Source organism: Macaca nemestrina, chromosome 7 (genome assembly GCF_043159975.1).
Source record: "Macaca nemestrina isolate mMacNem1 chromosome 7, mMacNem.hap1, whole genome shotgun sequence".
Lineage (NCBI taxonomy): Eukaryota > Metazoa > Chordata > Mammalia > Primates > Cercopithecidae > Macaca > Macaca nemestrina.
In genome coordinates this window covers 167,113,908-167,140,792 of record NC_092131.1, presented here as the reverse complement: position 1 = coordinate 167,140,792, position 26,885 = coordinate 167,113,908, and the positions used below count along the sequence as shown (strand labels likewise).

General features: G+C 41.9%; 2 protein-coding genes and 1 long non-coding RNA gene across 7 annotated transcripts in view; 1 reads left to right on the top strand and 2 right to left on the bottom strand.

Annotated features, from left to right (window-relative positions):
• Positions 1-4,562, bottom strand: part of LOC105492879 (aquarius intron-binding spliceosomal factor) — a 118,322-nt gene extending 113,760 nt beyond the window's left edge. For 2 of the 3 annotated variants that reach the window (XR_011606187.1, XM_071067126.1), the window contains exon 1: positions 4,317-4,562. Coding sequence is in view for 2 of the 3 variants with exons in the window: in XM_071067126.1 (XP_070923227.1) it covers positions 4,317-4,391 (75 nt within the window). In the remaining variant the exon portion in view is untranslated. The remainder of the gene's footprint in view (positions 1-4,316) is intronic. The other variant, XM_071067127.1, reaches the window with a different exon arrangement.
• LOC105492893 (uncharacterized) lies at positions 509-18,934 on the top strand. Its single transcript, XR_011606188.1, has 3 exons — positions 509-561; positions 10,133-10,206; positions 18,829-18,934. It is a non-coding gene; the product is annotated as an uncharacterized lncRNA (long non-coding RNA).
• LOC105492899 (zinc finger protein 770) lies at positions 15,677-23,551 on the bottom strand. 3 transcript variants are annotated; one of them, XM_011760277.3, is made up of 3 exons: positions 23,307-23,551; positions 22,355-22,471; positions 15,677-18,301 (listed from the first exon to the last, which is right to left on the bottom strand). In XM_011760277.3, the coding sequence occupies exon 3, from the start codon at positions 18,243-18,245 to the stop codon at positions 16,173-16,175; it is 2,073 nt and encodes a 690-aa protein (XP_011758579.2). In that variant the 5' UTR covers positions 18,246-18,301; positions 22,355-22,471; positions 23,307-23,551; the 3' UTR covers positions 15,677-16,172. The 3 variants fall into 3 exon arrangements, with proteins under 3 accessions (XP_011758579.2, XP_011758570.2, XP_070923229.1); XM_011760268.2 differs by lacking the exon at positions 23,307-23,551 and adding an exon at positions 22,917-23,093; XM_071067128.1 differs by lacking the exons at positions 22,355-22,471; positions 23,307-23,551 and adding an exon at positions 22,917-23,093.
• Positions 23,552-26,885: the final 3,334 nt, after the last annotated feature.

Below are 26,885 nucleotides of genomic sequence, written 5' to 3'. Positions count from 1 at the left end.
TTTTTTTTTTTTTTGAGACAGAGTCTCGCTCTGCTGCCCAGGCTGGAGTGCAGTGGCGTGATCTTGGCTCACTGCAAGCTCCGCCTCCCGGGTTCACGCCATTCTCCTGCCTCAGCCTCCCGAGTAGCTGGGACTACAGGCGCCTGCCACCTCGCCCGGCTAGTTTTTTTGTATTTTTTAGTAGAGACGGGGTTTCACTGTGTCAGCCAGGATGGTCTCGATCTCCTGACCTCGTGATCCGCCCGTCTCGGCCTCCCAAAGTGCTGGGATTACAGGCTTGAGCCACCGCGCCCGGCCGATAAGCTGTTTCTTAACAAGGCCCTACTGGGCACTGGGGGACAGAGTAAATCTGAAGGGACTATACAGGCATATAGGCCAGTTGGCATCCTTGACCCCAAACCAGTAAATGCCAGTAATGCTTTGCACTACAACATGCCATTGTGATTTAAACAAACAAAAAAATCCTCTCCAACCACCCCTAGGGAAACAATACAGCTCAGTTAATAACCACAGAGCCAAACATCTTCAGCCTACCAATAAGGAAACCCTGGTCTAGAAAAAGTAAGTTACCTGCCCAAGATTACAGTTGGTTAATAGTTGAGCAAGTATTACAAATGATATTCAAAATCTTCATGAATACTTTCTAAAATAATGAGCCTTTAAATGATTAGTTCACACCCATAACAAAATCTTTAAAAAAAAATTGTAGTCTATCAGCTGGTTATTACAGAGAATATAAGAGTTGGCATATTAGCCGGGCGCAATGGCTCACACCTGTAATCCCAGCACTTTGGGAGGTTGAGGCAGGTGGATCAGGAGGTCTGGAGTTCAAGACCAGCCTGTCCAACATAGTGAAACCCTGTCTCTACTAAAAATTCAAAAATTAGCTGGGCGTGGTGGCACACACCTGTAATCCCAGCTACTCAGGAGGCTGAGGCAGAAGAATCACTTGAAAGCAAGAGGTGGAGGTTGCAGTGAGCCAAGATTGCACCATTGCACTCCAGCCTGGGCAGGCGACAGAGCGAGATTCTGTCTCAAAAAAAAAAAAAAAACTTGGCCAGGCGCGGTGGCTCAAGCCTATAATCCCGGCACTTTGGGAGGCCGAGGCAGGCGGATCACGAGGTCAGGAGATGGAGACCATCCTGGCTAACACGGTGAAACCCCGTCTCTACTAAAAAATACAAAAAACTAGCCGGGCGAGGTGGCGGGCGCCTGTAGTCCCAGCTACTCGGGAGGCTGAGGTAGGAGAATGGCGGGGACCCGGGAGGCGGAGCTTGCAGTGAGCTGAGATCCGGGCACTGCACTCCAGCCTGGGCGACAGAGCGAGACTCCGTCTCAAAAAAAAAAAAAAAAAAAAACTTAAATTAAAAAAAAAAAAAGAGGCCGGGCGCGGTGGCTCAAGCCTGTAATCCCAGCACTTTGGGAGGCCGAGACGGGCGGATCACGAGGTCAGGAGATCGAGACCATCCTGGCTAACACCGTGAAACCCCGTCTCTACTAAAAATACAAAAAAAAAAAAAAACTAGCCGGGCGAGGTGGCGGGCGCCTGTAGTCCCAGCTACTCGGGAGGCTGAGGCAGGAGAATGGCGTAAACCCGGGAGGCGGAGCTTGCAGTGAGCTGAGATCCGGCCACTGCACTCCAGCCCGGGCTACAGAGCAAGACTCCGTCTCAAAAAAAAAAAAAAAAAAAAAAAAAAAAAGAGTTGGCATATTTCAGCAGATTAGGCTTTACCTGTAAACTGTGAAATTTAAACAAATATATAACTCTCTCTACATATTTAAAGAAACAGCATAGTCTTACTCATAGGGTTTTATTTTAAAACCCAATTATAATCTCTTTAAAAATAGAAAACTGGCAAGCACAAAGACTCAATATATTTATAAAAAGGTGACTGCAGTATCTGGCATATCAGAGGCACTCACAAAGTCTGATGGATAAATGGATGGACAAATGAAGCAAAATCTGAAATGTTACTTCTGTGAGGCTGTCCTCAACACTACCTGATGGCGACAATTGCTTTTTCATCTTCATTTTGTATATAACTCTTTATAATCTTACCTTTCTACATTATAAATATTTGATTGCTTATCCAACTTTCCTTCTCACTTAATTGGAATACTTAAGAGATGGGACCTGTTTTCTTTGCTTTCATAGCTCAGCGATAAACTGCACAGACAACACACTTAAAGAGCCTCCCAAGCAGTTAGGACACTGGCCCTGAGGAATAGCCTCTAAAAATATTACAGTAACTTCCTACTTAAATGACACCTTCCGGCCAGGTGTGGTGGCTCACGCCTGTAATCTCAGCACTCTGGGAGGCCGAGGCGGGTGGATCACCTGAGGTCAGGAGTTCAAGACCAGCCTTGCCAATATGGTAAAACCCCATCTCTACTAAAAATACAAAAATTAGCTGGGCGTGGTGGTTGTGTACCTATAATCTCAGCTACTCGGGAGGCTGAGGCAGGAGAACCGCTTGAACCTGGGAGGCGGAGATTGCAGTGAGCCAACACCAAGCCACTGCACTCCAGCCTGGGCAACAGAGCAAGACTCCATCTCAAAAATAAATAAATAAATAACACCTTCCCAAATTACCAATCACTCTCCAACTCAATAGAAAATCTTCACCTCACCCCCAGTTATTCTGGGGAGGATCTTGGTTCATTGCAACCTCCGCCTTCCGGGTTCAAGCAATTCTCTAGCCTCAGTCTCCTGAGAAGCTGGGATTACAGGCATGCGCCACCACCCCTGGATAATTCTGTATTTTTAGCAGAGACGGGGCTTCTCCATGTTGGTCAGGCTGGTCTAAAACTCTGACCGCAGGTGATCCACCAGCCTCGGCCTCCCAAAGTGCTGGTATTACAGGAATGAGCCACCGTGCCCGGTTGAAGATTTTAAGGACAGTCAGCCTTAGTGTAGTTCCCTGTAGTCCCCGCTACAAGGGAGGCTGAGGTGGAAGGATCACTTGAGCCCGGGCAACATAGTGAGACCCTATCTTGAAAGAAGAAAAGGAAGGAAAGGAAGGGAGAGATTTTAAGAAGGCAAGTGATATGATGAGATTTGCACTTGTATAAAATCACTCGGAAAGCAACATGAAGAATGGGCTAGAGGACAGCAAGAAGAACAATATAACAGATTAGGATACCTTCGTCCAGGCAGAAAACAATGGCAACCAGGCTTAGGGTGACAGAGATGTAGAACACCAGATAGATTCCAAAGATACTCAGAATGTAGAAATGTAGGGATTAAGGGAGGATTCAAAATTTCTCCCTAGGCTTCTGCCCTGACAAATCTGTTGAGACAAGGAATAAAGAATAAAGAAGCAGGTGGGCATGATAACTTCTACACTGAACTACTTACACTCTTACGCAATTCGCAAATAAAGAGTAAGAATGAGGAATGATGCTGACAACCACAGGACTGTGTTTCCCTATCCAAAGCCAACTGTGGCTCACAATGCAAGATAGTAAACAGATTCTAAATGAACGCTCTCCAACTACACAATCACTCTCTTCTTAAATGGGTCTATTTGGAGGTGTCTTGTCAGTTTCTCATAGCTGCTCAAAAACTCAGGACACTCTACGGACCAGGAAAAAGCCTACTCCTACTTGAAGAGGCAGTCCAGCATCACTCTGCTGCGAAGGCTGCTTGACAGTCTCAGATAGATTGGGGTGTTCCCTCCTCTCTGAATCAATTGCTCCTGAGGCAAACTCCAATACAGCAAAACTCATAGAGTAGTTTTCTTTTTATGTGTCTTTTTTTTTTTTTTTTTTTTTTTTTTTTTTTTGAGACGGAGTCTCGCTCTGTCGCCCAGGCTGGAGTGCAGTGGCCGGATCTCAGCTCACTGCAAGCTCCGTGTCCCGGGTTTACGCCATTCTCCTGCCTCAGCCTCCCGAGTAGCTGGGACTACAGGCGCCACCACCTCGCCCGGCTAGGTTTTTTGTATTTTTTAGTAGAGACGGGGTTTCACCGTGTTAGCCAGGATGGTCTCCATCTCCTGACCTCGTGATCCGCCCGTCTCGGCCTCCCAAAGTGCCGGGATTACAGGCTTGAGCCACCGCGCCCGGCCTATGTGTCTTTCTTAGGCCATGAACCCCTCAGGCCAGGGCAACCCATCCACCACGGTATGCCCAGCACCTAGCGTAGCTGCCGGCACGGAGCTGATACTCAGCAAAAAAGACTTGTGTGAATGAATTAACAAACGAATGCCTCCTCCGTGCTCCTAGTCCTGGAAAAAAAAGAAAAAACCCCACCACCAGGCCTCGGGGCCACGACGTCCTTACCCCCTCACACATACACCAGACTCGCCCGAGCTCACCTGGGTCACGAACTCCGCGTTAATCTGGGACACCGTAGGGGCCACGATCTTCTTGGGCTGTGCAGGGGCTGCCATGGTAGCACGCTCCCCTCGACTCCGGTGGAAACGAAAGGACCGCCCTGGGCAGCGGCAAGCCTGGTCCACTTCCCCTAAGTTACGGCCGGGGCGCTTAACTCCGCGCTGAACAAACGTTGCGCGCCGGATATCCTCAGGCTTCAGAGTCCCATAGGGAACCCGTACTACAGCCCAAGCGTTCCCCGGGAAGCGGAATGGCGTGTAGCCGGAAGTTCATGCAGGCGTTGGGGCTGAGCTAGCGAGCCAAAAGCTTTGACCTCCTCTGTACGCGCCCTCTAGCGGGCGGCAGAGAGAAGACACCCCGCTGGCGGGATTAGGAGGGCAAGGCAGGGACCCGGTGGATGGTGTTGGATGGGGTTTCTCGTGGTTAGTGAGGAGCAGCGTGTGCGGTGAATGAGAATTTAGGTTTTTTTCAACCCCGAAGAAAAAACAAAACAAAACAAACAAACAAACAAACAAAAAAACAGCCTGGGAATATGGGCTGGTTTTTAACTGCCCTTAACAGTGTTGTAGTTTAGTTTTGTTTTTCTTGAGACGGCGTTTCGCTCTTGTTGCCCGGGCTGGAGTGCAGTGGCGCAATCTCGGCTCACTGCAACCTCCGCCTCCCGGGTTCAAGCGATTCTCCTGCCTCAGCCTCCCGAGTTGCTGGGATTACAGGGATTACAGGCATGCGCCACCACACCCGGCTAATTTTTGTATTTTTAGTAGAGATGGGGTTTCTCTATGTTGGTCAGGCTGGTCTCGAACTCCCCGACCTCAGGTGATCCACCTGCCTCGGCCTCCCAAAGGGCTGGGATTACAGGCCTTAACAGTTTTATGGCGGTAAAAACTGACATGCCATAACCCAGCCGGGCGCGGTGGCTCATGCCTGTAATCCCAGCATTTTGGGAGGCTGAAGCTGGCCGATTGCCTGAGGTCAGGAATTCGAGACCAACCTCGCTAACATGGTGAAACCCCGTCTCTACTAAAAAATACAAAAAAATTAGCCGGGCATGGTGGCGCTCGCCTGTAGTCCCAGCTACTCGGATTCAGGAGAATCGCTTGAAGCAGGGAGGCAGAGGTTGCAGTGAGCCAAGATTGTGCCATTGCACTCCAGTCTGGTGACAGAGCAAGACTCGTCTCAAAAAACAAAAATAAAATAATAATAAAAATAATTGACATACAATAACCCACACATATTTAGGTTGTAAAATTTGATGCGTTTTGACATGAACATACATTTGTGAAACTGTTGTCAAAATCATGATAATGAGCCCCTAAAAATTTCCTCCTGCACTTTTGCAATCTGTACCTTTCACTATTCCCACCCACTTTCCAGGCAACCACTGATCTGCTTTCTGTCACCAAAGTTTGCTTTTCGTGAAATTTTATATAAATGAAATAATACAGTGCATGCCTTCTTTCACTCAACGAAATGATTTTGAGATGGATTCATGTTGTTGCATGTATCAGTAGTTCATTCCTTTTTTATTGCTTAACATTCATTCCATTTTACTGGCATACCACAGTTTGATAAACTATTCATCTGCTGATAGACATCTGAGTTGTTCCAAGTTCTTAGTTACTATAAATAAAGCTGCTATGAGCATTTGTGTATAAGTCTTCATATGGACATATACTTCCTTTGCTCTTAAATACCTAGGAGTGAAATATTTGGGTTATACGATAGGTATGTTTTTTTGTTTGTTTGTTTAGAGACGGAGTCTCGCTCTGTCGCCCAGGTTGGAGTGCAATGGCGTGATCTCGGCTCACTGCAACCTCTGCCTCCTGGGATCAAGAGATTCTCCTGCCTCAGGCTCCTAAGTAGCTGGGATTACGGGCGCACGCCACCACGCCCGGCTAGTTTTTGTATTTTTAGTAGAGACGGGGTTTCACCATGTTGGTCAGGCTGGTCTTGAACTCCTAAACTGGTGATCTGCCTGCTTCGACCTCCCAAAGTGCTGGGATTACAGGCATGAGCCACCGCGCCCAGCAGATGTATGTTTAAGTTTTTTAGAAACTGCCTTCTTTCTGAAGTAGTACTATTTTACGTTCACATCAGGAGCATACAATTCTAGTTTCTTCTCCGCCTCACCAACACTTAATATGGACAATTTTTTTTAACTTTTTTTTGTTTGAGATGGAGTCTCGCTCTGTCGCCCAGGCTGGAGTGCAGTGGCGCGATCTCGGCTCACTGCAAGCTCCGCCTTCCGGGTTCACGCCATTCTCCTGCCTCAGCCTCCCGAATAGCTGGGACTACAGACGCCCGCCACCGCGCCCGGCTAATTTTTTGTATTTTTAGTAGAGACGGGGTTTCACCGTGTTAGCCAGGATGGTCTCGATCTCCTGACCTCGTGATCCGTCTGCCTCGGCCTCCTAAAGTGCTGGGATTACAGGTGTGAGCCACCGCGCCCGGATTTTTAACTTTTAAGTTCAGGGGTACATGTGCAGGATGTGCAGGTTTGTTACATAGGTAAAGCTGTGTCACAGGGGTTCATTGTACAGATTATTTCATCACTCAGGCATTAAGCCCAGCATACATTAGATATTTTTTCTGATCCTCTCCCTCTACCCACCCAACCCTCCGGTAGGCCCCAGTGGGCATTGTTCCCCTCCATGTGAATATGGACAATCTTTTAATTTTAGTCTTTATTTATTTATATATTTATTTTGAGATGGAGTCTCACTCTGTCACCCAGGCTGGAGTGCAGTGGCCGGATCCCAGCACACTGCAACCTCCAACTCCCAGGTTCAAGCAATTCTCCTGTCTCAGCCTCCCGAATAGCTGGGATTACAGGCGCACGTCACCACACCCAGCTAATTTTTGTGTGTGTGTGGTTTTTTTTTTTTTAGTAGAGACGGGGTTTCACCAGGTTAGCCAGGATGGTCTTGATCTACTGACCTCGTGATCCGCCCGTCTCGGCCTCCCAAAGTGCTGGGATTACAGGCATGAGCCACTGGGGGCACCCAGCCCCTAATTTTAGTCATTTTAATAGGTGTGTGATATATTTCATTGTGACTTTCATTTGCATTTCCCTAATGACTAATTGAGCATCTCTCCATGTGCTTATTTGCTATTCATATATCTTTTTTGGGGAAGCCTCTATTCATATTTTTTGCCCTTTTTTAAATTGAATAACTTGGTTTCTTATTACTGAGTTTGAATGCACACCCCTACCATTCCCAAATCTATACATAAATTAAACATGTGTCTCTAGTTAAACTCTCCCTGGATGAACACATGCAAGAAACTGATAACACTATTGTTTCCAAGAAGGAGGAACTGTGGGGAGGGGACAACAGGAAGGAGAGAAAAGTTATTTTATATTTTACACCCTTTTGTAACTTTAGAATTTTGTAATATATATGACATGTTCAAAAATAAACAATGTAGGCCGGGTGCAGTGGCTCACGCCTGTAATCCCAGCACTTTTGGAGACCGAGACTGGCGGATCACAAGGTCAGGAGATTGAGACCATCCTGGCTAGCACAGTGAAACCCTGTCTCTACTAAAAATACAAAAAATTAGCCAGGCAGGGTGGCACGTGCCTGTAGTCCCATCTGCTCAGGAGTCTGAGGCAGGAGAATCAGTTGAACTGGGGAGGCGGAGGTTGTGGTGATCCGAGATCCGGCCACTGCGCTCCAGCCTGGGCAACAGAGCAAGACTCTGTCTCAAAAAAATAAAAATAAAAATAAAACGTAAAAAAATAAACAGCGTGGGCCACGTGCAGTGGCTCATGCCTGTAATCCCAGCATTTTGGGAGGCTGAGGTAGGTGGATCATCTGAGGTCAGGAGTTCGAGACCAGCCTGGCCAACGTGGTGAAACTCCATCTCTACTAAAAATACAAAAACTTGCTGGGCATGGTGGTGTACACCTGTAATCCCAGCTACTCAGGAGGCTGAGGCAGAAGCATCACTTGAACCCAGAAGGCAGAGGTTGCAGTGAGCAGTGATTGCGCCATTGCACTCCAGCCTGGGCAACAAGAGTGAAACTCCATCTCAAAACAACAACAAAAAAACAATAATAAAAACAAAAATAAGACAGTGTGAAGGTAAAAGCAAAGGCCTGTAGAAGTGGAGATTAAATATGAAGTCCTTTTTACCCCTATATGTTATTGTGTAAAGTTTGTTTAGAGTGCTAGTGATTAAAATTTGCATAATCACAATTTTAAATGTAACAGAGTTTGAATGTATAATATCTATTGACATTTTATTTACAAACACAGTGTCTATAAAACAGGAAAAATAAGATTCTGATAGCTTTTATGATGAATCTTGACATGTAACATTTTGACCAGCAAAAACCACCTGGACTGTATTTCTATACTATGCTGTAGTTACAGCACAGATAAAGCCACAGAAACAGGTCATGCAGGGCTGTCAGAAGTCAGCAATAAGGCTTGACGTGTTGAAAGCCTTGAAACCTAGGGAGAGGAAGCTCTCTTCCACAATAACCATTGTGGAAGACAATGGGAAACCACTGATTGTAAATCTATTTTTGGAAGATGACTTCTGAGTGGTATGTCAAATGGGTTGGTGCAGGTACTATGGGGATGGGAATATCAGCTAGGAGACTACTGCAAATCTAAAGCTAAAATAAAAAGGACTAAATATGGGTTCTGACAGTCGAAGTGAAAAGGAAGGAATAAATACAGAAGACACTGGAAAGACAGAAAAAAAGACATTATCTTTAGTAGTTGAAAGAATAGTGGAAGCATAAAGCACAATAGAGAAGACAGAGGGTAGAGTAGGTTTTAAAAAGGAAAAATTATTCCTTTGTATAGAGAGACAGTCTGAGGTAGCAGTGAGACAGGTGATAATAAAGTTTATTTTCCAATTTATATGTTTATTAAATTCACAATGTATCTCATGATTTTATGGCCAAGAGAATATTAGGGGCCGGGTGTGGTGGCTCATACCTGTAAACCCAGCAGATGGTGCACCTGAGGTCAGAAGTTCAAGACCAGCCTGTCCAACGTGGTGAAACCCTGTCTCTAATTAAATACAAAAATTAGCTGGGCATGGTGACGCACACCTGTAATCCCAGCTACTCAGGAGGCTGAGGCACGAGAATTGCTTGAACCTAGGAGGCAGAGATTGCAGTGAGCCAAGATCGCACCACTGCACCCTAGACTGGGTGACACAGCGAGACTTAATGTCCAAAAAAAAAACATTAAACCAATAAGCTACAGATCACATGTAGCTTTCTACTGATCTAACACGTAAATGGTTCTAATTTATAATACCTAGCATATTTATGACAAAATGTAGTATCATAATACCTCCCCTCCCCCTTGCTGTCATCTCTATTTTTCTTATCAACTTAGCTAAGTTTCTGACTGATGGTTTTGGACATTCTAAAATTATGTATATTTTATGGTTTTCTCTTTACAAGCTTTCTACAATGTGTTTTGTAGACAGAAAGCAAAGGAACCAGGGAGTCTAGAAAGAAGGGTTTCAAATGACAAGATTGTCACTAGTGTCAAATGCTTCAAAGAAATCTGAAAGAACAAGAATTTCAAAAAGACCATGAGCTTGGGAATTAGGAGACCATTGGTGACCATTATTAATTGGGATATGTTGTAAGAAAATCTACTTCTAAATTGGCTTAACAATAAGTAAAATCTATAGAGGTAATAAAATCTATAGGGGTGATAAGTTAGGCTTCAGGCAGTTGAATCAGGTTTCCAGCTCCATTTCTCTGTGATTCTTTTCTTTGTCCCCCTACCCCATTCCCTCTGTGTTTTGACTTCATCACCAGATGAGTGTCCCTCATGGTACCAAAATGGAGGGAACTTCTTCTGTACACCCACTAGTCCTTCCTGAATCACTAAAGTAAGTACATGGTTTTGCTCTGATAGAATTAACTTAGGTCAGTGCTCATCCCCAAGGCAATTACTCTGGCTTAGACCTGGGTTACCTATTTCTGAACAGTCATCATGGCAAGGGAGATATGAGTATTCTGACAGCCTTAGACTGATCACGACCCATAGCTGAGCTGCAACTAGGTCGGTCTAACCCTGACTACTTGGCTGATATGCAGTGAAGGGAGGAGATGTGGTTACAACCAACAATGACCACTACAATAGCCACTGAGAGAGCAACTCGCAAAGGATGGTGAAGAAAACATGTATTCAATAATAAAGGGCTAAGAAGTTAGTGAGTGAAAAGGCCATGAAGGAAGTAGACGGAAGATAAATTTGCAATAGTTCTCACCATAAAAGAAAAAAAGTTAATTGTGACAGTATCTAGAATAATAAAACGAAAGTTGTTTGTCCCCACAAACACACCTTTTTAAGCTAGGTACAGGGAACAACACAGATTGCTTAACCATTCATTTCTCTTTCTAAACACAACTTCAAATTTGACCAGTATCCATATCACTCCCTGGAAACCATGTGCTTAAAAGAAAGGTGAATTCCAGCCCCAGTTCCAGGTTATCCTTGTCAGTGATTGGTTCAGAAATGTGGGCCGGGCATGGTGGCTCACACCTGTAATCCCAGCACTTTAGAAGGCTGAGGCTGGTGGATCACTTGAGGTCAGGAGTTTGAGACCAGCTTGGCCAACATGATGAAACCCCATCTCTACTAAAAATACAAAAATTAGCCGGGTGTGCTGGCACGCAACTGTAATCCCAGCTACTCAGGGAGGCTGAGGCAGGAGAACAGCTTGAACCCGGGAGGCAGAGGTTGCAGTGAGCAGAGATCGCACCACTGCACTCCAGCCTGCAAAACAAAGTGAGATTCCATCTCAAAAACAAAAAACAAAACAACAAACAAAACTGTTTTGTGAAGCAATTCTGGCAGATGAGAGAGGAAAGTTTTGCTGTAGGCTTTTGGGAAAGTTGTCCCTTGGTCTTGTGAGAGTTTCTAGCTCTCTCACTCACTATCTGCCATGCCCTACCCCTTGTGAAAGGAGCATGAGGAATTGATTACAAATCATCCTAAAACCACAGAATAGCCGTGCCATTGTGAAAGGCAGAGCAGACAGAAGGAAGCATAATCAATTCAACAATGTGATTCAACAACTCTTAAGCTTATTTATTCACTAGACTTTCAAGTCATGTAAGCCAATTAAGATCCTTATTGCTAAAGCAGTTTGAGTCAGGTATTCTGTCACTTGCAGCCAAAAGCACCATTACTGAATAAGGAACCCAGGAAATTGTTTTCAGACAGAGGGGAAATAACAATTGGAGAGAGAAAAACTAGATACCAGAAAAAGGAACTATTAAGTTCCCGGAAGTGGGCAAGAAAAAAATCTAGCTTCAGAAAGGTGAAGGAACATTATTAAGAGACAGACGACGAGAAACAGAGAAAAGATAAAGTTTTGAGTGAAGACAAGTTTAGAGACGGCATGTTGGACAGGCTTTGATCACAACACAGTAGAAGGCAAACTCATCCTCTGGAAGGATCTAAGTGAAATTGTGGATTTAAGGAAAACATAAAACGTTGTTAATAATTGCTCCATTCATTAATTTCTTCCTTCATACATTCAACATATATTTGAGAACCTAATGTTTGCAACAGTATTAAGCCTTCTCCATAAGTGATATAGACTCATTCTGTTGCTTTCCAGAAGCATGTACTTCAAGTGGATCTCAGAGTATAGTCTCACAACAGCTAACCTTAGTCACTAAATGCGAATTTCGGGGTCCTAAAAGACCTGAATCAGGAACTCTGAGGATGCAGCCCAGCAATCTATGCTTTTAACAAGCCCAATTCACACTAAAGTTTGAAAACCACTAGTTTCTAGTGGAAGATCAACAGAGTTATAAACAAAAAGTAGGGGAATACAAGGGATGGAGAACTTGGGTAAATCAGAGAGGCTCCCGGAGGTAGTATTTAAGCTCAAACTTCAAAGAACAAATAGATTGCCAATTTAGATGCAAAATATTACATGTTCTATATTTCATGTAATACTATTATACTACTTTTCAGTTACATTTCCTTTTTTCTCTTACTGCTAACAGAATTCCCTTAACAGAAATAGCCCTTAAATTTTAAGCCCTTCTAACTGGCAATAAGGAGAAATCTGAACAAGCTAGGGATTAAATGTTCCTTCCCTGTAGCTCCAAAAAAGCAGACACCATTCTGCATCATAAAACAGTACTTGGCAAATGTTATTTCTAACAAAGATTCTTGTAAAAGATTTCAAAGACTGTTGCTGCATCCTAAAAATATAATTCTAATTGGTTGTCTTATATAACATTTACATTGAAATCTGTGTTCTCTGCAAGTCAGTTTTAAGCACTTTTGTTTTCCCCCATAATCATGAAAAAAAGGAAAAGGAATGAAACTTGACTCAGCTAAATTTCTTCTTTGAACAGATTGTGAGTCTGTTTCTAATTTAAGTTGACATAAGACAGACACGATGGAAAGCAAAAAGAATAACAGTACTAGTATGTATTGGAGAAACTAATTCTATATATATATTTTTTTGTTTTTGTTTTTTGTTTTTTGTTGTTTTGAAGAGATGATCTTGCTCTGTCACCCAGGCTTGGAAGGCTGGAGTGCAGGGACATGATGATAGCTCACTTTAAATAACTTCCAATTCTTGGGCTCAAGCAATCCTCCCGCCTCTGTGTCCTGAGGGCAGCTGAGGCCACAGGCGTGTGCCACCACCTCACCTGGCTTTAAAAAAATTTTTTTTTAGAGACAGGAGTCTTGCTTTGTTGACTGTCTCAAACTCCTGGCTTCAAGCAATCCTCCCACCTCGGCCTCCCAAAGTGCCGTGATTACAGGCTTGAGCCACTGTGCCCAGCCCGATTCTGTATTTCCTTAGTACAAATCTGAAGAGAAAGGCCAAAAAGGAGGATAAACAGATAAACAGGTAGATCATACAACATATAAGGGAGTTAACATTCTTTTGTAGGTGATAGGGAGCTGTCAAAGAGATTTTTTTTTTCCACAGAAGGGAACGGCATGGAAATGTAACATGAACAGGAGGGTAAATGATTAAATATCCATGCAAATCTGGTGTAGAAGGTAGATTGGAGTGGACCCACAAAAGTATCTGACAATCAATCAGTACCTTGGCTCCAATATTATGTAATTTCCCCCCCTCCCCGAAAAAAAAACCAAAACCACCAAACTGTGTAACTTGAAACTTTATTTTTAAGGTATTCTGAAAATTTTTCAAGAATTTTAACCACCACCTACTTCCCTTAAACACACACATTTTTATCTTATAATTATAACCCCTACTGCAGTACAAAACAAGAAACAATAATTCTACTAAGTTAGCCAGCCAATCAAACTACTTCAGTAAATAATCACACTACAGCCTGGAATCACTCAAACAAAAAATTCTTCTAGTTCTCTTTAAAGATATTTATCGTTTATTTTTTCATGAAACCAAAGTAATTGATTCAACAATACTAACAGTTCTAGCATGCAACAAACCATCTACTATCTAATGTTTAATCTTAACATGTATATTTTCATTCCTATAAAGTTTCCATAAGAAGCTTGCAATGATCATAAAGGTAAATAAGTACAGTTGTCCCTTGGTATCCATGGGGTATTGGTTCCCAGACCGCCCCCTCAACCCATAGATACCAAAAATCCAAGTATACTCAAGTCCCTTACATAAAATGACATATTTGTATATAACCAACGCACATCCTCCTGTATACTTTATCTCTAGACTAATACCTAATGCAGTGTAAATGCTATTTAAATAACTGTTATACTGCATTTTTATTTGTATTATTTTTATATTTTTTCTAATATTTTTGATCTGCAATTGGTTTAATCCACAGATGCAGAGTACATGGATACAGAGGGCCAACTGTGTTTTGTTACAGGTACTTCAAATAGCACTACAGTACATCTTTGACAAAATTTTTACAATATTCCAACTTTCAATATGAAACAGCTTAAAAAGGCATGGGTCAAAAATAAAGTATAGTAGTATCACTTACGCAAATAAAGTCTCATAATCATACAAGCACAACACTGTTAGGACTCTCCCTGTTTAGGTTGGGAAAAACATTATATAAAACATTTCCTTCAAATAAAATTACATAAATTGCTTACAAAAATGCCAAAATCAATAATTTCAAACATATTAAGGAGAAAACCTTGAACATTATTGGAAAATATAAACTAGTTATTCCTTGCTTTTGTGTAACAGATGAGTTCTTGTAAAGTTTTGTGTAAAGCAAATTCTGTAAACCATTATCTTGCTTGCACTGGAGGAACATATCTCAAGGAAACCTAAGAGAAAGTGTTCTTTAAAGCATGTGATTCTCCTCTGTTTTTTCTGGATGTCTGTATCTACATAATAAACAGGCACACTTCTACATCATTGGGCATTTTACTCAGACTGTCATGTTTCATCTCTGTAAATTAAACCAAAGTTACTTAAAAATTACCTGTGGTAAAAGAAGCAAGCAGATCACCCCCACCTATTATCCCTCCCGCCTCCCCCTGTCAAAAGAAAGTTCTCAGATTATGATGCAAAATTTACAATTGCTCATTTATCCACATTCTCAATAGAGGATTTTCCACTATATTTAAGTATGGTAGGATAATTACCCACCTGTTCCTTTTTTCAGCTTAGAAACATAACGGTTCATTCCTTTTATTGCTAGAGAATGTCATTCCTGAAGATTTTATAAACAAAGGCAAATGTGAAGGACAATCTGTCACTTTGAAATAAGTCCTTTGTACTAAAGAATATTTCCCAAATCATAACAGTTCTATTTGGAATGATACCCACAACTCTACAAGCATCTTATCCCTCTACAGGAATGACTACCTTACTAATTAAAATAAAAATTTAACAAGGATCAAAATAAAATTCTTTAGCAATAGACTCTTGCAAAAATAAAAACTAAAACTAGACCTAGTCATTGCCATTTGATCAAACTTATAACAGGCTTAAATAATAGAACCACTCCATTAAAGAGGCATAAAAAGAAAAGTTTACTAAAATAAATGTAAAAGTCTTATGGAGATGAAGATCTCTAGAATAGTCTTAAGTCTATGACTACTGCTATCATTAATGAGCAAATAAATGACTTGAAATTATTCCTCTGAAAAGATAAAACTCATACGTATTATGAAAAAGACTATGGCACTTAGAAAATATTCCTGGTAAGTAAACATGGTAAATGTATATAGATGCATTCTAGCCTCTTGCCTACTTTTAAATTATTTTAAGATGGCACTAGCTGGGAGGGAAAAAAAAAAAGTCCTTATCACCTGAAGGTGAAATTACCACATAGTCCTAAAAATAGCTTTGAAAAGACCAATGAAAATACTACTATAATTTTCTCATCCATTTTCACCTAGTGCCTCTGTAGTTTTTTAAGTTTAAAAAAAAAAAAAAAAAATTCCAACGCAATTTGAGCCACATGTGGACAAAATTATGCTTTCATATGAAATGTAAAATAAATCAAATATAACCGGGCTATGTGCTGCAGCTAAAAGCCAAGTTTTGCCTCTCAGTGAGATGGCATGTCTTAAGGAATAATTCCTTTAAAAAATGAATGAGGCTACATTATTTGTACAGCATCATGGATTTATATTTTTCAATACAGCCAAAGCATATGTTTACAATATTAAAATGACTACTTTATAGCATCAAATCATGTTCTTGCCTCTAAAAATTAATTTGGCTGTTTCTAAAATATTGTATTAATTTTCTATGTATTTTACCTCCTTACTATGCAAGACAAGCAAATGCCTTGAAACCATTCAGTTTAATGCAGGCCTTTCAATAAAAATGCATTTTAAATAATACAGGCTTTAAAAATAAGATGACCAGAGACCACAATTGTTAGTGGTTGCAACAGTTTACATAACCGAATCTAAGGCAACCACTTTCCCTTGCGGTCGTTCTTTAAAGTGAGTAAGTTGATGTCTCTTCCAGTGAGGAGCCTGTCTGAATGTTTTGCCACAAACTGAGCATTCAAATGGTTTCTGCCCTGCATGAATCAGGTAGTGTCTTTCCAGTTTAGACGGAGATCGGAAACTTTTAGCACAAACACTGCATCGGTACAGGAAGACATCATTTTTCTCCTGATTCTCTGAATAACTGCTAAAAGGATTGCTTTGCTCTGATTCTAAAAGTACATTAGGAAGACAGGCTTGCCCGGTGCTACCAGGAATAAAATCCTGTGACTCTGCCTTAACTCCTGACATTTGATCTGACTCTGAGACCTCATATTTTTGAACACCAGGAGCCTGACATTGTTGGGAAGCATTATAGTTAACATTATTACCTGGATTCGAAAGATTGTTGAAGTTTCCAAAATCTACTTGGCAAAGAGATGCATAAGGACTCTTTTCATTATGAGTCTGTTCATGTCTTTTTAAGTGAGCTGACTGTCTAAAAGATTTCCCACAAATATTACAGCCAAAGGGCCTCTGTCCAGTATGAATTAAATAGTGTCTTTTTAGTTTGGATATAGAAGGAAATACTTTCTCACATTTGTCACAAGGACATATCTTATGTCTAGTACGTATGTTCTCCCTTGGAACTGAAAAACCACACTGAAGTACCTCACAGTTATTAAAGAATTCCTCACCTGATGAACCACAGATTGACAAGTCTTTCTTATTCACTGAATTATCAATGCTTAATATGTTTTCTGTGGTAAGGATGCCTTTCAAATTTTTTCCCATACTTTGCCAAGAAAACGGCAAAGTCAATGTTTTCTTCTTTCTATTGCCAATTGTTTTATATGTTCCATGTTTGCCAAGAGAACCCACAAATGTTCTCTGGGTTTGTTCAGAGCTCTGCTCACCAGAAATAAGATCACAATTTCTCAAGAAACTCTTTTTAAATACTTTTTTCTCAGATTGAAAGTTAACAAATTTTTTACTCCTAGCACGTTTAAGCTTGGCCAAGATTTTTTTAACAATGGTTTTATAGTTGTAGCTTCTTTTGAACCTGCTTGGAATTTTGCCACCTCTAGCAGGAAAACAGCTGTGTTCATTGAGAATCTGCTCTGATTCAAAACACTTTTCACACTTTGGACATTGAAAAGGGACAATATAAATTGAGTGGACATCAAGTGGATTATTCTCCTCAGCTTCACCAATCTCACCATTTTCAAAACCACCCTGATTTGCATTTAACTTATTAGGCAGGGGGCGAGATTCTGTGCGCCTCTTCTTTAATAAAAGAGCCCGAAAAACCTTATTCCTGGTATGGATTTGTTTATGCTTCAGAAGTTTGCTTTGAATCTTAAATCCTTTTTGACAAAAACAACATTGAAAAGGTCTTTCTTCTGAATGTGTAAGTTGGTGGATTTTTAAGTGAGTTGACTGTCGAAAAGATTTAGTGCACAAGACACATTTAAAAGGCCTCTGACCAGTATGAATAAGTACATGCCTATCAAGTTTTGACTGTGATGGAAACATCTTGCCACAGATTGTACATGCATGAATATTCTTTCTTCTTTTCATGCTATACATGGGATCGGACTTAGAGCACGGGTGTAAGGCCCATCTTTCCTCTGTGGTAAAAGTATTATACACTCCATACATTGACTTTTCTTGCTTGGCCTCCAACAATCTTCTGACCTGTTTAACATTATTCTGATAGGTTTCATTGTGAAGTTGTTGGTGCTTCACAAATGTCTTCAGATTTTTAAAGTGGCGCTGACAAATACTACATTTAAAAGGCAGACTATGAGTTAGTTGATGCCTCTCCAGATGAACTAGTTGTCTAAAGGTTTTATGACACACATCACATTCAAATGGCTTTTGACCAGTATGAATGAGATAGTGCCTAGCTAATTTTGATGGTGTTTCAAAGTGCTTAAAGCAAATATTGCAAACATATGGCCTGTTTCTAGGTAGTTTGTTGGCTACCACACACTGTTTAATCTTTAGCATTTTTAAATTGTTTTCAGCCATCATATTCTTCAGTGATATACTCTGATGAGCTCCATAGTGTTCTTAAATTCCACAGATGTCTAAAAATTAAAGAAAAAAATGTATTAATTTAAAAATTATTTATCCATATGAAAAGTAACTTAAGTTGTTCTTTGGCTGAAGATATTAAAGGCAAAGGAGAATCTGGACTTAGTGTTTACAAGTTAATAATCATTTTAAATAATACTTTAAAATAATAAAACTAATTTTACACATACAGAGAGATGAGTCTTTAAAAGAAATATCTAAAAATCAATACAATTTTAAGCTATTTTTCTAATTGAGATGCTACATTAAATGGGGACTAGGGTGAATTTATTAACATTAAATAGATATTTTAATTCCAATTTTCCTATTTCATTATTTGGTAGATTTGCCAGTATTTAGTTGCTATCATTTTAAAAAATGGGCTAGAAAGGTAACAAATTAAAACATAATACTAAAAATAAGAACTTGCATTCAATTATAGTACATTGTAAATATGCTCTTAGAACAGAACATTTGACTTATCATAGTTGGATTTCTTAGCCACAGATTTAACATGACTTATTCTCAATTACTTCTTTAGACCAACAAGGACAGTGTGGACTAGGAGTAAATTCACAGAAGACCTGGGTTCTAGTCCTGGATTTGCCATTATATGATCTTGGTGGTAGGAAGAAGGAAATACAGAGTTCTCATCTGTAAAATGGGGAAAAGGTCTCCTGGACTGTCTACCACCACAAGCTGTTGCCAAAAATCAATGGAGATAATGCATATGAATGTGCTAAAAAACTGTGAAGCAATACATAAATCTAAGGAACTATTTAGCTCAACACTAATCAAATTTTAAAATGTTATCCTTATCTTCTTAGTAATATTTTAAAGAGTTTCTCACTAAGAAATAAACCCACTGACTAAATTTACAGATTTAAAAAATTTCTCACCTGGCACAGTGGCTCACGCCTGTAATCCTGCACTTTGGGAGGCTAAGGCTGGTGGATCACCTGAGGTCAGGAATTTGAGACCAGCCTGGCCAACATGGTGAAACCCCATCTCTAGTAATAATACAAAAATTAGCCGGGTGTGGTAGTGCACACCTGTAATCCCAGCAACTCGGGAGGCTGAGGCAGGAGAATCGCTTGAACCCAGGAGGCAGAGGTTACAGTGAGCCGAGATCGTGCCATTGCAATCCAGCCTGGGTGAGAATCCATCTCAAAGAAAAAAAAAAATTCTCCTTTTCACTTTGTTGTGAAATTCCCAAAAGACAAGCATAGAGATAACAAGATCAACAAATTGGTTACTTATATAGCTATCTATGACTAAGTAATTGAAAGCTGAGTGTGCTTTACCCATCAGGCAATATAGTAAAAGGGTCATTTTGGTCTTAAGCATTAATATAAAGATTTAAAAAATTGGCCCAGTGCAGTGGCTCACACCTGTAATACCAGCACTTCGGGAGGCCAAGGCAGGGAGATCACATGAGGTCAGGAGTTTACGACCAGCCTAAACAATGTGGTGAAACCGTTTCGACTAAAAATACAAAAATTAGCCAGGCGTCGTAGTACACATCTGTAACTCCAGCTACTTGGGAGGCTGTAACACAAGAATCGCTTGAACCAGGGAGGCAGAGGTTGCAGTGAGCCAAGATTGCACCACTGCACTCCAGCTTGGGCAACAGAGTGAGACTCTGTCTCAAAAAAAAAAAAAAGAAAAAAAAATTTAGCAAGCACTTTCATAACTATCTTATACACTGTCCTCTATCAGAGAAGCTAATTTTCTTCTCGTTATTACTCTACTATGGCATTGCCCTTAAATAAAGGAGTCAGAGATTAAAAAAAAAAAAAAGTAAAAAGCTGTGCTAGCACTTTCAATTTAATGTATCTTCTGGATCAGAGAGTTCTAAGTCTGGAGTTCTTTTGTAAGCTGATCTGGCAAACATCCAACAAGTATGGTGCTACTATCTTCTCCTAGAAGATACCCTCAATCCCAAATCACAAACATACCCACTGTGGTTCTTTAGCAATATGAACCAAAAACAAACAAAAAAAAAATTACTGAACAAATATCTTTATTATAGTGTTTTTCAAACTGCAGGATATTACTCATTAATGGATTGTGAATTCAACTTAGCAGATCATGATCAGCACTTTGTTATTTAAAATAAGAGTGGAGGCTGGCATAGTGGCTCATGCCTGTAATCCCAGCACTTTGGGAGGCTGAGGCAGGGGATCACCTGAGATCAGGAGTTCGAGGCCAGCCTGGCCAACGTGGTGAAACCCTGTCTCTAATAAAAATACAAAAACTAGCCAAGTGTGGTGGTACATGCCTGTAATCCCAGCTACTTGGGAGGCTGAGTCAGAAGAATTGCTTGAACCCAGGAGACGGAGGTTGCAGTGAGTCGCCAAGATCGCACCACTGCACTCTATCCTGGGCGACAGAGTGGGACTCCATCTCAGAAAACAATTTTTAAATCAATAAATACAAATAGGGGATAAATAAAAGTGGAAAGTATCAGACTGCATACTATATAACAAGGATAAATATTGTTTCATGAAACTTCTGTAGGAAGAAGTAAAAAAGTTTATGAAAGCTGTTCCTAACATGCCTCTTCATACTAGACAGAGGAACCTACAACAAATCAACTACTTTATTCAAAGTGGCCAAGTAATCTATTAAGGTGAGAAAGATAGGGGCCCATAGGATGAGACAAGATTACTAAAGAAAGCAAGTGTCTGGTTTTCTTAACTTGACCTTATTATTCCAAAACATTTATCTTAAATAGAAATCATCTAATTACAGGCCAAATAGAAAATGCCACACAAATCCACGCAAAATAAAATAATCTGACTGTAAGCCAGTATAGTAGTAAAATATGCCATATAACCCAGATATCAGTGTTAACCAACAATCAACTGTTGGTGCTATGAACATGCATTTTCAGTAACTTGAATTAGAGAAATTACAGGTGAACAAGCTCCAAAATCTCTAAACATGCCGATACAGAGCAACAGTCATGATAATTAAAATTAAGTCATGAATCCAGTGAACTGCAAAGAACTTGGCAGCAATTAGGTGCCAAGGTAGTCAATCAGGACAATGAGCCAAACCAAAAGTAATCAAGCCTTTATTCATTTACTGTGACAGTGCAAGCAAGTGGTAAAAAGAGGCACTGGCTCCCCAGTGGTCCATTAAATACAAGGACACTGGGTGAGGGTCAGTTGATGCAGCGCATATGAGGTAATCCTCTCACTGAAGAGGAGCCCCTAACAAAAATCTCCTGCCTCTTATGGAACGTTAGAATAGGAAATGGGTGGAAAGTCTAAGAGTGAAAGAAGCTGGGTCAAAAACGGAGAAAAGTGTCTTAGCCATGGTCCTTCCTAGGAGGGCCACCAAATGGAGGTACCCAGGCCAGGAAAGAAGTTACGGGATTTGCATATCTAGCAGGAGGGGCAGGGCGAGTCCTTGACTGCAACCCCCTCCAGAAAGCTGCAATGCACTGGCCCATATCGAGCCTGGTGTGGGAGGGCAGCTTGGCCCTTGAGGCCAGTCAGGCAAAGCCTGGTAATTGTCCAATGTCAGGACTGAATGATCACACAGAGGATTTTGGTCTGGAGCCAGATTCAATTCCTTTTGTATGTTTCTTCTTTTAATAAATGCTTTCGTGGAACACGCCTAAAAGAAAAAAAAAAATCACACACCACAACCACCTCTGATTAAAACAGGGATTGGCTACCTACAGCTCCTGTACCAAAAAGGATCATCCATTGTTAGCAGTAAGATTGGATAACTGTTGTCACTTGCCTCCCACCACGTGGAAAAGCACTTACTGGGAGCCCTAGATTGTTAGAACCATTAGTGGCAAGTGGTGATCGTATCTCCTATTTATGAGAGTCAGGTTAGGGATCCTCACCTCACGCACTCATGGAGCTCCAAATCCCGTTTCAACCGATTTTTTGTTGTTGTTGGTAACATAAAAATAAAAAAGACTGTAACTTTACTTATGTTAAACTGAAATAAAAGAATAATAGATCTGCTCAGCAGTTCAATTCAGAACTTATCCTGACAAGAACAAGATATTCCACGTGAAGACTGTAAAAACTGTAAAAACTGACCTCAGTAACATCCAATGTTGCCTCAAGGCTGAAAGCCTGTTGATTTTCTTGTCTTGACTAGTACCATTAAAACGATGTGAGGATTTCACGAAAGTAAGCGAACAAGAAATGAAAGACCTAAGAGAAACACACACAACTTTCAGTGGGGGAATAATCTCCGGCGGCTGCTTCTGCCCCACTCGCCCCGGGCCCATTCTCTTGGCCTTGAACCCTCACCTCTCCCTCCCAGTGGACTACACCGGACAAAGGACACTGACACACACAGCCCTCGTTCTAAGGGCCCACAACCAATAATAAGCACTTAATGGTCGAGTCGAGTCCAGAAACCACAAAATCCCACGCCAGGAAAGGAAGGGCAAGGGTAAAAACGGCTTTGGCTGCAGCCAGGATGAAAACGCCACATGTGATACAACCCACAGCAAGAAAGAAAAAAAAAATTCCTCTGCGCCTTCCTCTCAGATTTCTCCTCCGCGTGAGACGCACTCAATAGGTGGGGAAGTGAGAAAGCAAAAGGAGCTCAGGAACTGAGGTTGTGGAGCCCCCGTTCTGGGTCCCCAGGCACCTTGGCGGAATTGAGGCAGGTCCGACCCTCCCTGGGGGTCGCTCCACTTCTCAGTCGGGTTTCTGAAGTCCTCCCCAGGCATCTGGAGCTGGCGAGGGCCCGGGAGGCACGCACCTCAGGCCCAGGTGCCGCGAAGGCAGCGCGCGCACGTCCGCAGGGCCGGCGCGGCAACGGGCTGAGCGCGCAGGCGCGGCGCTCCGGCGCGCCCAGGGACAAGGTCCGGCTGGAAACAAACTCCCCCAAATTTCAGGGCCTTTGTCGCCTCCGCGCGGCCCGCCGGTCCCCAGGGGACTGGGACTCCAGAGACGCACCCCCAACCCCACCGCCATTCACCCCGTCATTGCGGGGGAGAGAACAGAAGAATAAAGACGGGTACATTTTCCATCTCACCTCCAAACCTACGTTAGGAAAACGCTGTAGCCCGGACTAGTGGGCTCAAGGGCCGACTGGAAAAGGGCGAGTCAGCGTTCAAAGCCGAGTCGGGGCAGCCCTCTTTAACGCGGAGGGCCGGGGATAAGAAGACGACAATGTATTCGGGGCCCTCTGGGCTAGGACTGTCCTCAGCACTTTGTACATTGCCAAAGTAAATATAACGTAGAGGTCAAGCGCAGGCGCTTTGTGGGCAGACGTGACCGAGCTCCACTCGCGACTCCTCTAATGGCGTGCCCGCTGCGGATCTCATTAGCCCCGCCTCAATCATTCAGTATGTTTTGGTTGTCCACAGTGTACGAAGCCCTGTTCTCACAATTAGATAAAATGAGTGTGAAGTACTCAACTTAATTCCTAGTGTAGTAGGCCTTCAAAGAACTATAATCATTATTAATTACTCATACTGAATACAACTTTATGAAATGATAGGATCCCATTTTAAGATAAGGAAAATGAGGCTATCAGAGACATTAAGGAACTTAATGTCACACAGTTAATAAACGATAGAGGTGCGATTTGAACACAGGTAGCCTAATACTAGACCTACATTTATAACTCTCTGCTGCTTCCCAAGTTACAGATATTTCAGCATTTTATGTAGTCACAATTGAAGACCAAATATACAGTTACAGACAGGTGGCACGTTATTGCTGAATAAGATGCTAAGGTATCTACCAAAGATTTTAAGTGCAAAAGGCATTAGAGAAGAATTTATTGTGGATTTTTTGCAGGTTCTGATTGTAATTGTCTCACCTTGAGAAAGGAGGAAATGAAAGTAGATTATCGGGCATACTTTTTAAACTCTAAACAACTTTTTGCATTACTTTCTGAGGACCATCAGCAACAAAAATCAATGGTTTCTAATGTTGGTATATTTTCCTCTACCAAAAAAATAAAAGCAGATGAGCCAACAAAAAGGCTCTGTTTTGGATGTGTTAGCATGAGGAAATGGCGAATAGGAAATGAGTTTTTACTTCTCCTGTAGGAACCCTGAAGGAGTCAGATTTGGAAGGGGTTGAAGTCTGCTTCCAACAGAAGCCGGGGTGGAGAAGGGAAAGGAAAGACTTCTGGTGTCCTAAATGCTAATCCCAAAGTGGAGATGGTGTTTGTCCAGATAACCCTTGTAAATCTGCTCCATCCTGCAGCTACTCCTGGGAAACTTAGTCAAATAATGCAAACAATTGCATCCATCATCAGCCACATCAGCCTTAGAAGGTATATCCATATCATGAGAGAACACTACCTGAAATTGGGGACCACTGGAGGGTGAGATTCCTTCTTTATCCATTACCTGCAAAACAAATTGGCCTTTGCACGGAGAGTCTGAATGTGGAGTGTGAATGAAGTTAGGACTTGAATAGGCTATTCTCCAAGGCCACATGCCCCGTGTCATAACCTCCCCCATTTACCCTGAGAGCTATCTCAGGAGCCTTCTGGAAAAAAAGAAATTAACATGAATAAGAGTAATCAAGGAAGATTTCATTGAATATGTGAAATTTGAACTAGCAGTAATGGGTAGACCATGGATAAATAAAAAATGTGGGGGCAGGACAGAACATGGTCGGGCAGAGGTGGCAGGGTAAAAAAAAGTATGAGAAAGAAAAATAAAGGGGTTGCATGACATACATTTGAGCTAGTATCTTAACTCTGCAGCTTACTAGTTGTGTCCTTAGAAGTTATTTAACCTAGGCCGGGCACGGTGGCTCACACCTGTAATCCCAGCACTTTGACAGGCCGAGGCGGGTAGACCATGAGGTCAGGAGTTTGAGACCAGACTGGCCAACATTGTGAAACCCTGTCTCTACTAAAAATACAAAAATTAGCCAGGCGTGGTGGCGGCGCCTGTAGTCCCAGTTACTCAGGAGGCTGAGGCTGGAGAATCACTTGAACCGGGGAGGCAGAGGTTGCAGTGAGCCGAGACCATGCCATTGCACTCCCAGCCTGGGTGACAGAGTGAGACTCTGTCTGAAAAAATAAATAAATAAGTTGTTTAACCTGCCGGCTGCAGTGGCTCACGCCTGTAATCCTAGCACTTTGGGAGGCTGAGGGAGGTGGATCACGAGGTCAAGAGATTGATACCATCCTGGCCAACATGGTGAAACCCCGTCTCTACTAAAAATTCAAAAATTAGCTGGGCATGGTGGCATGCGCCTGTAGTCCCAGCTACTCTGGAGGCTGAGGCAAGAGAATCACTTGAACACAGGAGGCAGAGGTTGCAGGGAGTAAAGATTATGCCACTGCACTCCAGCCTGGGCGACAGAGTGAGACTCTGTCTCAAAAAACAAACAAATAAACAAAAAACTTATCTAACCTTCCTGAACCTCAGTTTCCTCATCTGTAAACTGAGGTCCTAATCATTCATTTATTTGATGGCGTGTACCAGCTGGGTACTGTGGCTCATGCCTATAATCCCAGAACTTTGGGAGGCTGAGTCAGGAGAATCACTTGAGCCCAGGAGTTCAAGGCCAACTTGGGCAACATAGTGAGACCCCATATCTACAAAAAAATACAAAAATTAGCCAGGCATGGTGGCACGTGCCTGTTGTCCCAGCTACTCAGGAGGCTGAGGTGGGAGGATTGCTCTACCCCAGAAGGTCAAGGCTGCAGTGAGCCATGTTCATGCCACTGCACTCTAGCCTGGATGACAGAGCAAGACTCTGTCTTAAATAAATAAATAATAATAAAAATAGAAAAGATATCATGCCACTGCACTCCCGCCTGGGCAACAGAGCGAGACTCCATCTCAAAAACAAAGAAGAAAAGAAAAGACATATCATGTACCATGCTCTAAAGATTCACTTCTAATTATATAAAGATGAAGCAGTTAGGCCCTGAACCTTAAATTAGTTTCTAGCTCAGAGGAGAAAATAACATACAAACAAGTCTTAATAGAATATAATAAGAGCAGATATACATAGGAGGAAAGAACATCTAAATCTGCCTGGGGGTTCCAGGTGCAGATGGTCCCTGAGATGCAGCTTCAATCAGTCATCTATCCATCCATAGTGCATATATTAAGCACTTGCTGTGTATCAAGTCCTGTTCTAGGCAAGAGGGATAGAGTAGCAGACAAAAAGTCAAAAATACATATACATGCTTCGTAGATCTTATATTCTACTGAGGGAGACAGACAACGAATCAAATAAGTTAAAATATATAATATGTTAAACATTAGTAAGAACTGAGGAGAAAAAGCGCAGAAGAGGGCTGTGAAGATTTGGGGTGGAGGTGGGGATGCTGACATTTTAGTAGATGGCCAGAGATGACCTTAATGAGAAGTTCTGTGATTTTTTTTTTTTTTTTTTTTTAAATACAGAGTCTTGCTCTGTTGCTCAGTCTAGAGTGCACTGGCGCAATCTCAGCTCACTGCAACTTCTGCCTCCCAGGTTCAAGTGATGCTCCTGCCTCAGCCTCCCGAATAGTTGGGACTATAGGCGCCTGCCACCATGCCCGGCTAATTTTTGCATTTTTAGTATTTCACATTTTTAAAACCATGTTGGCCAGGCGAGTCTTGAACTCCTGGCCTCAGATGATCCGCCC

What these genes read in the sequence shown, in the direction of transcription:
- LOC105492899 (XM_011760277.3), bottom strand. Translation starts at nt 18,245, where the DNA reads ATGATGGCTGAAAACAATTTAAAAATGCTAAAGATTAAACAGTGTGTG.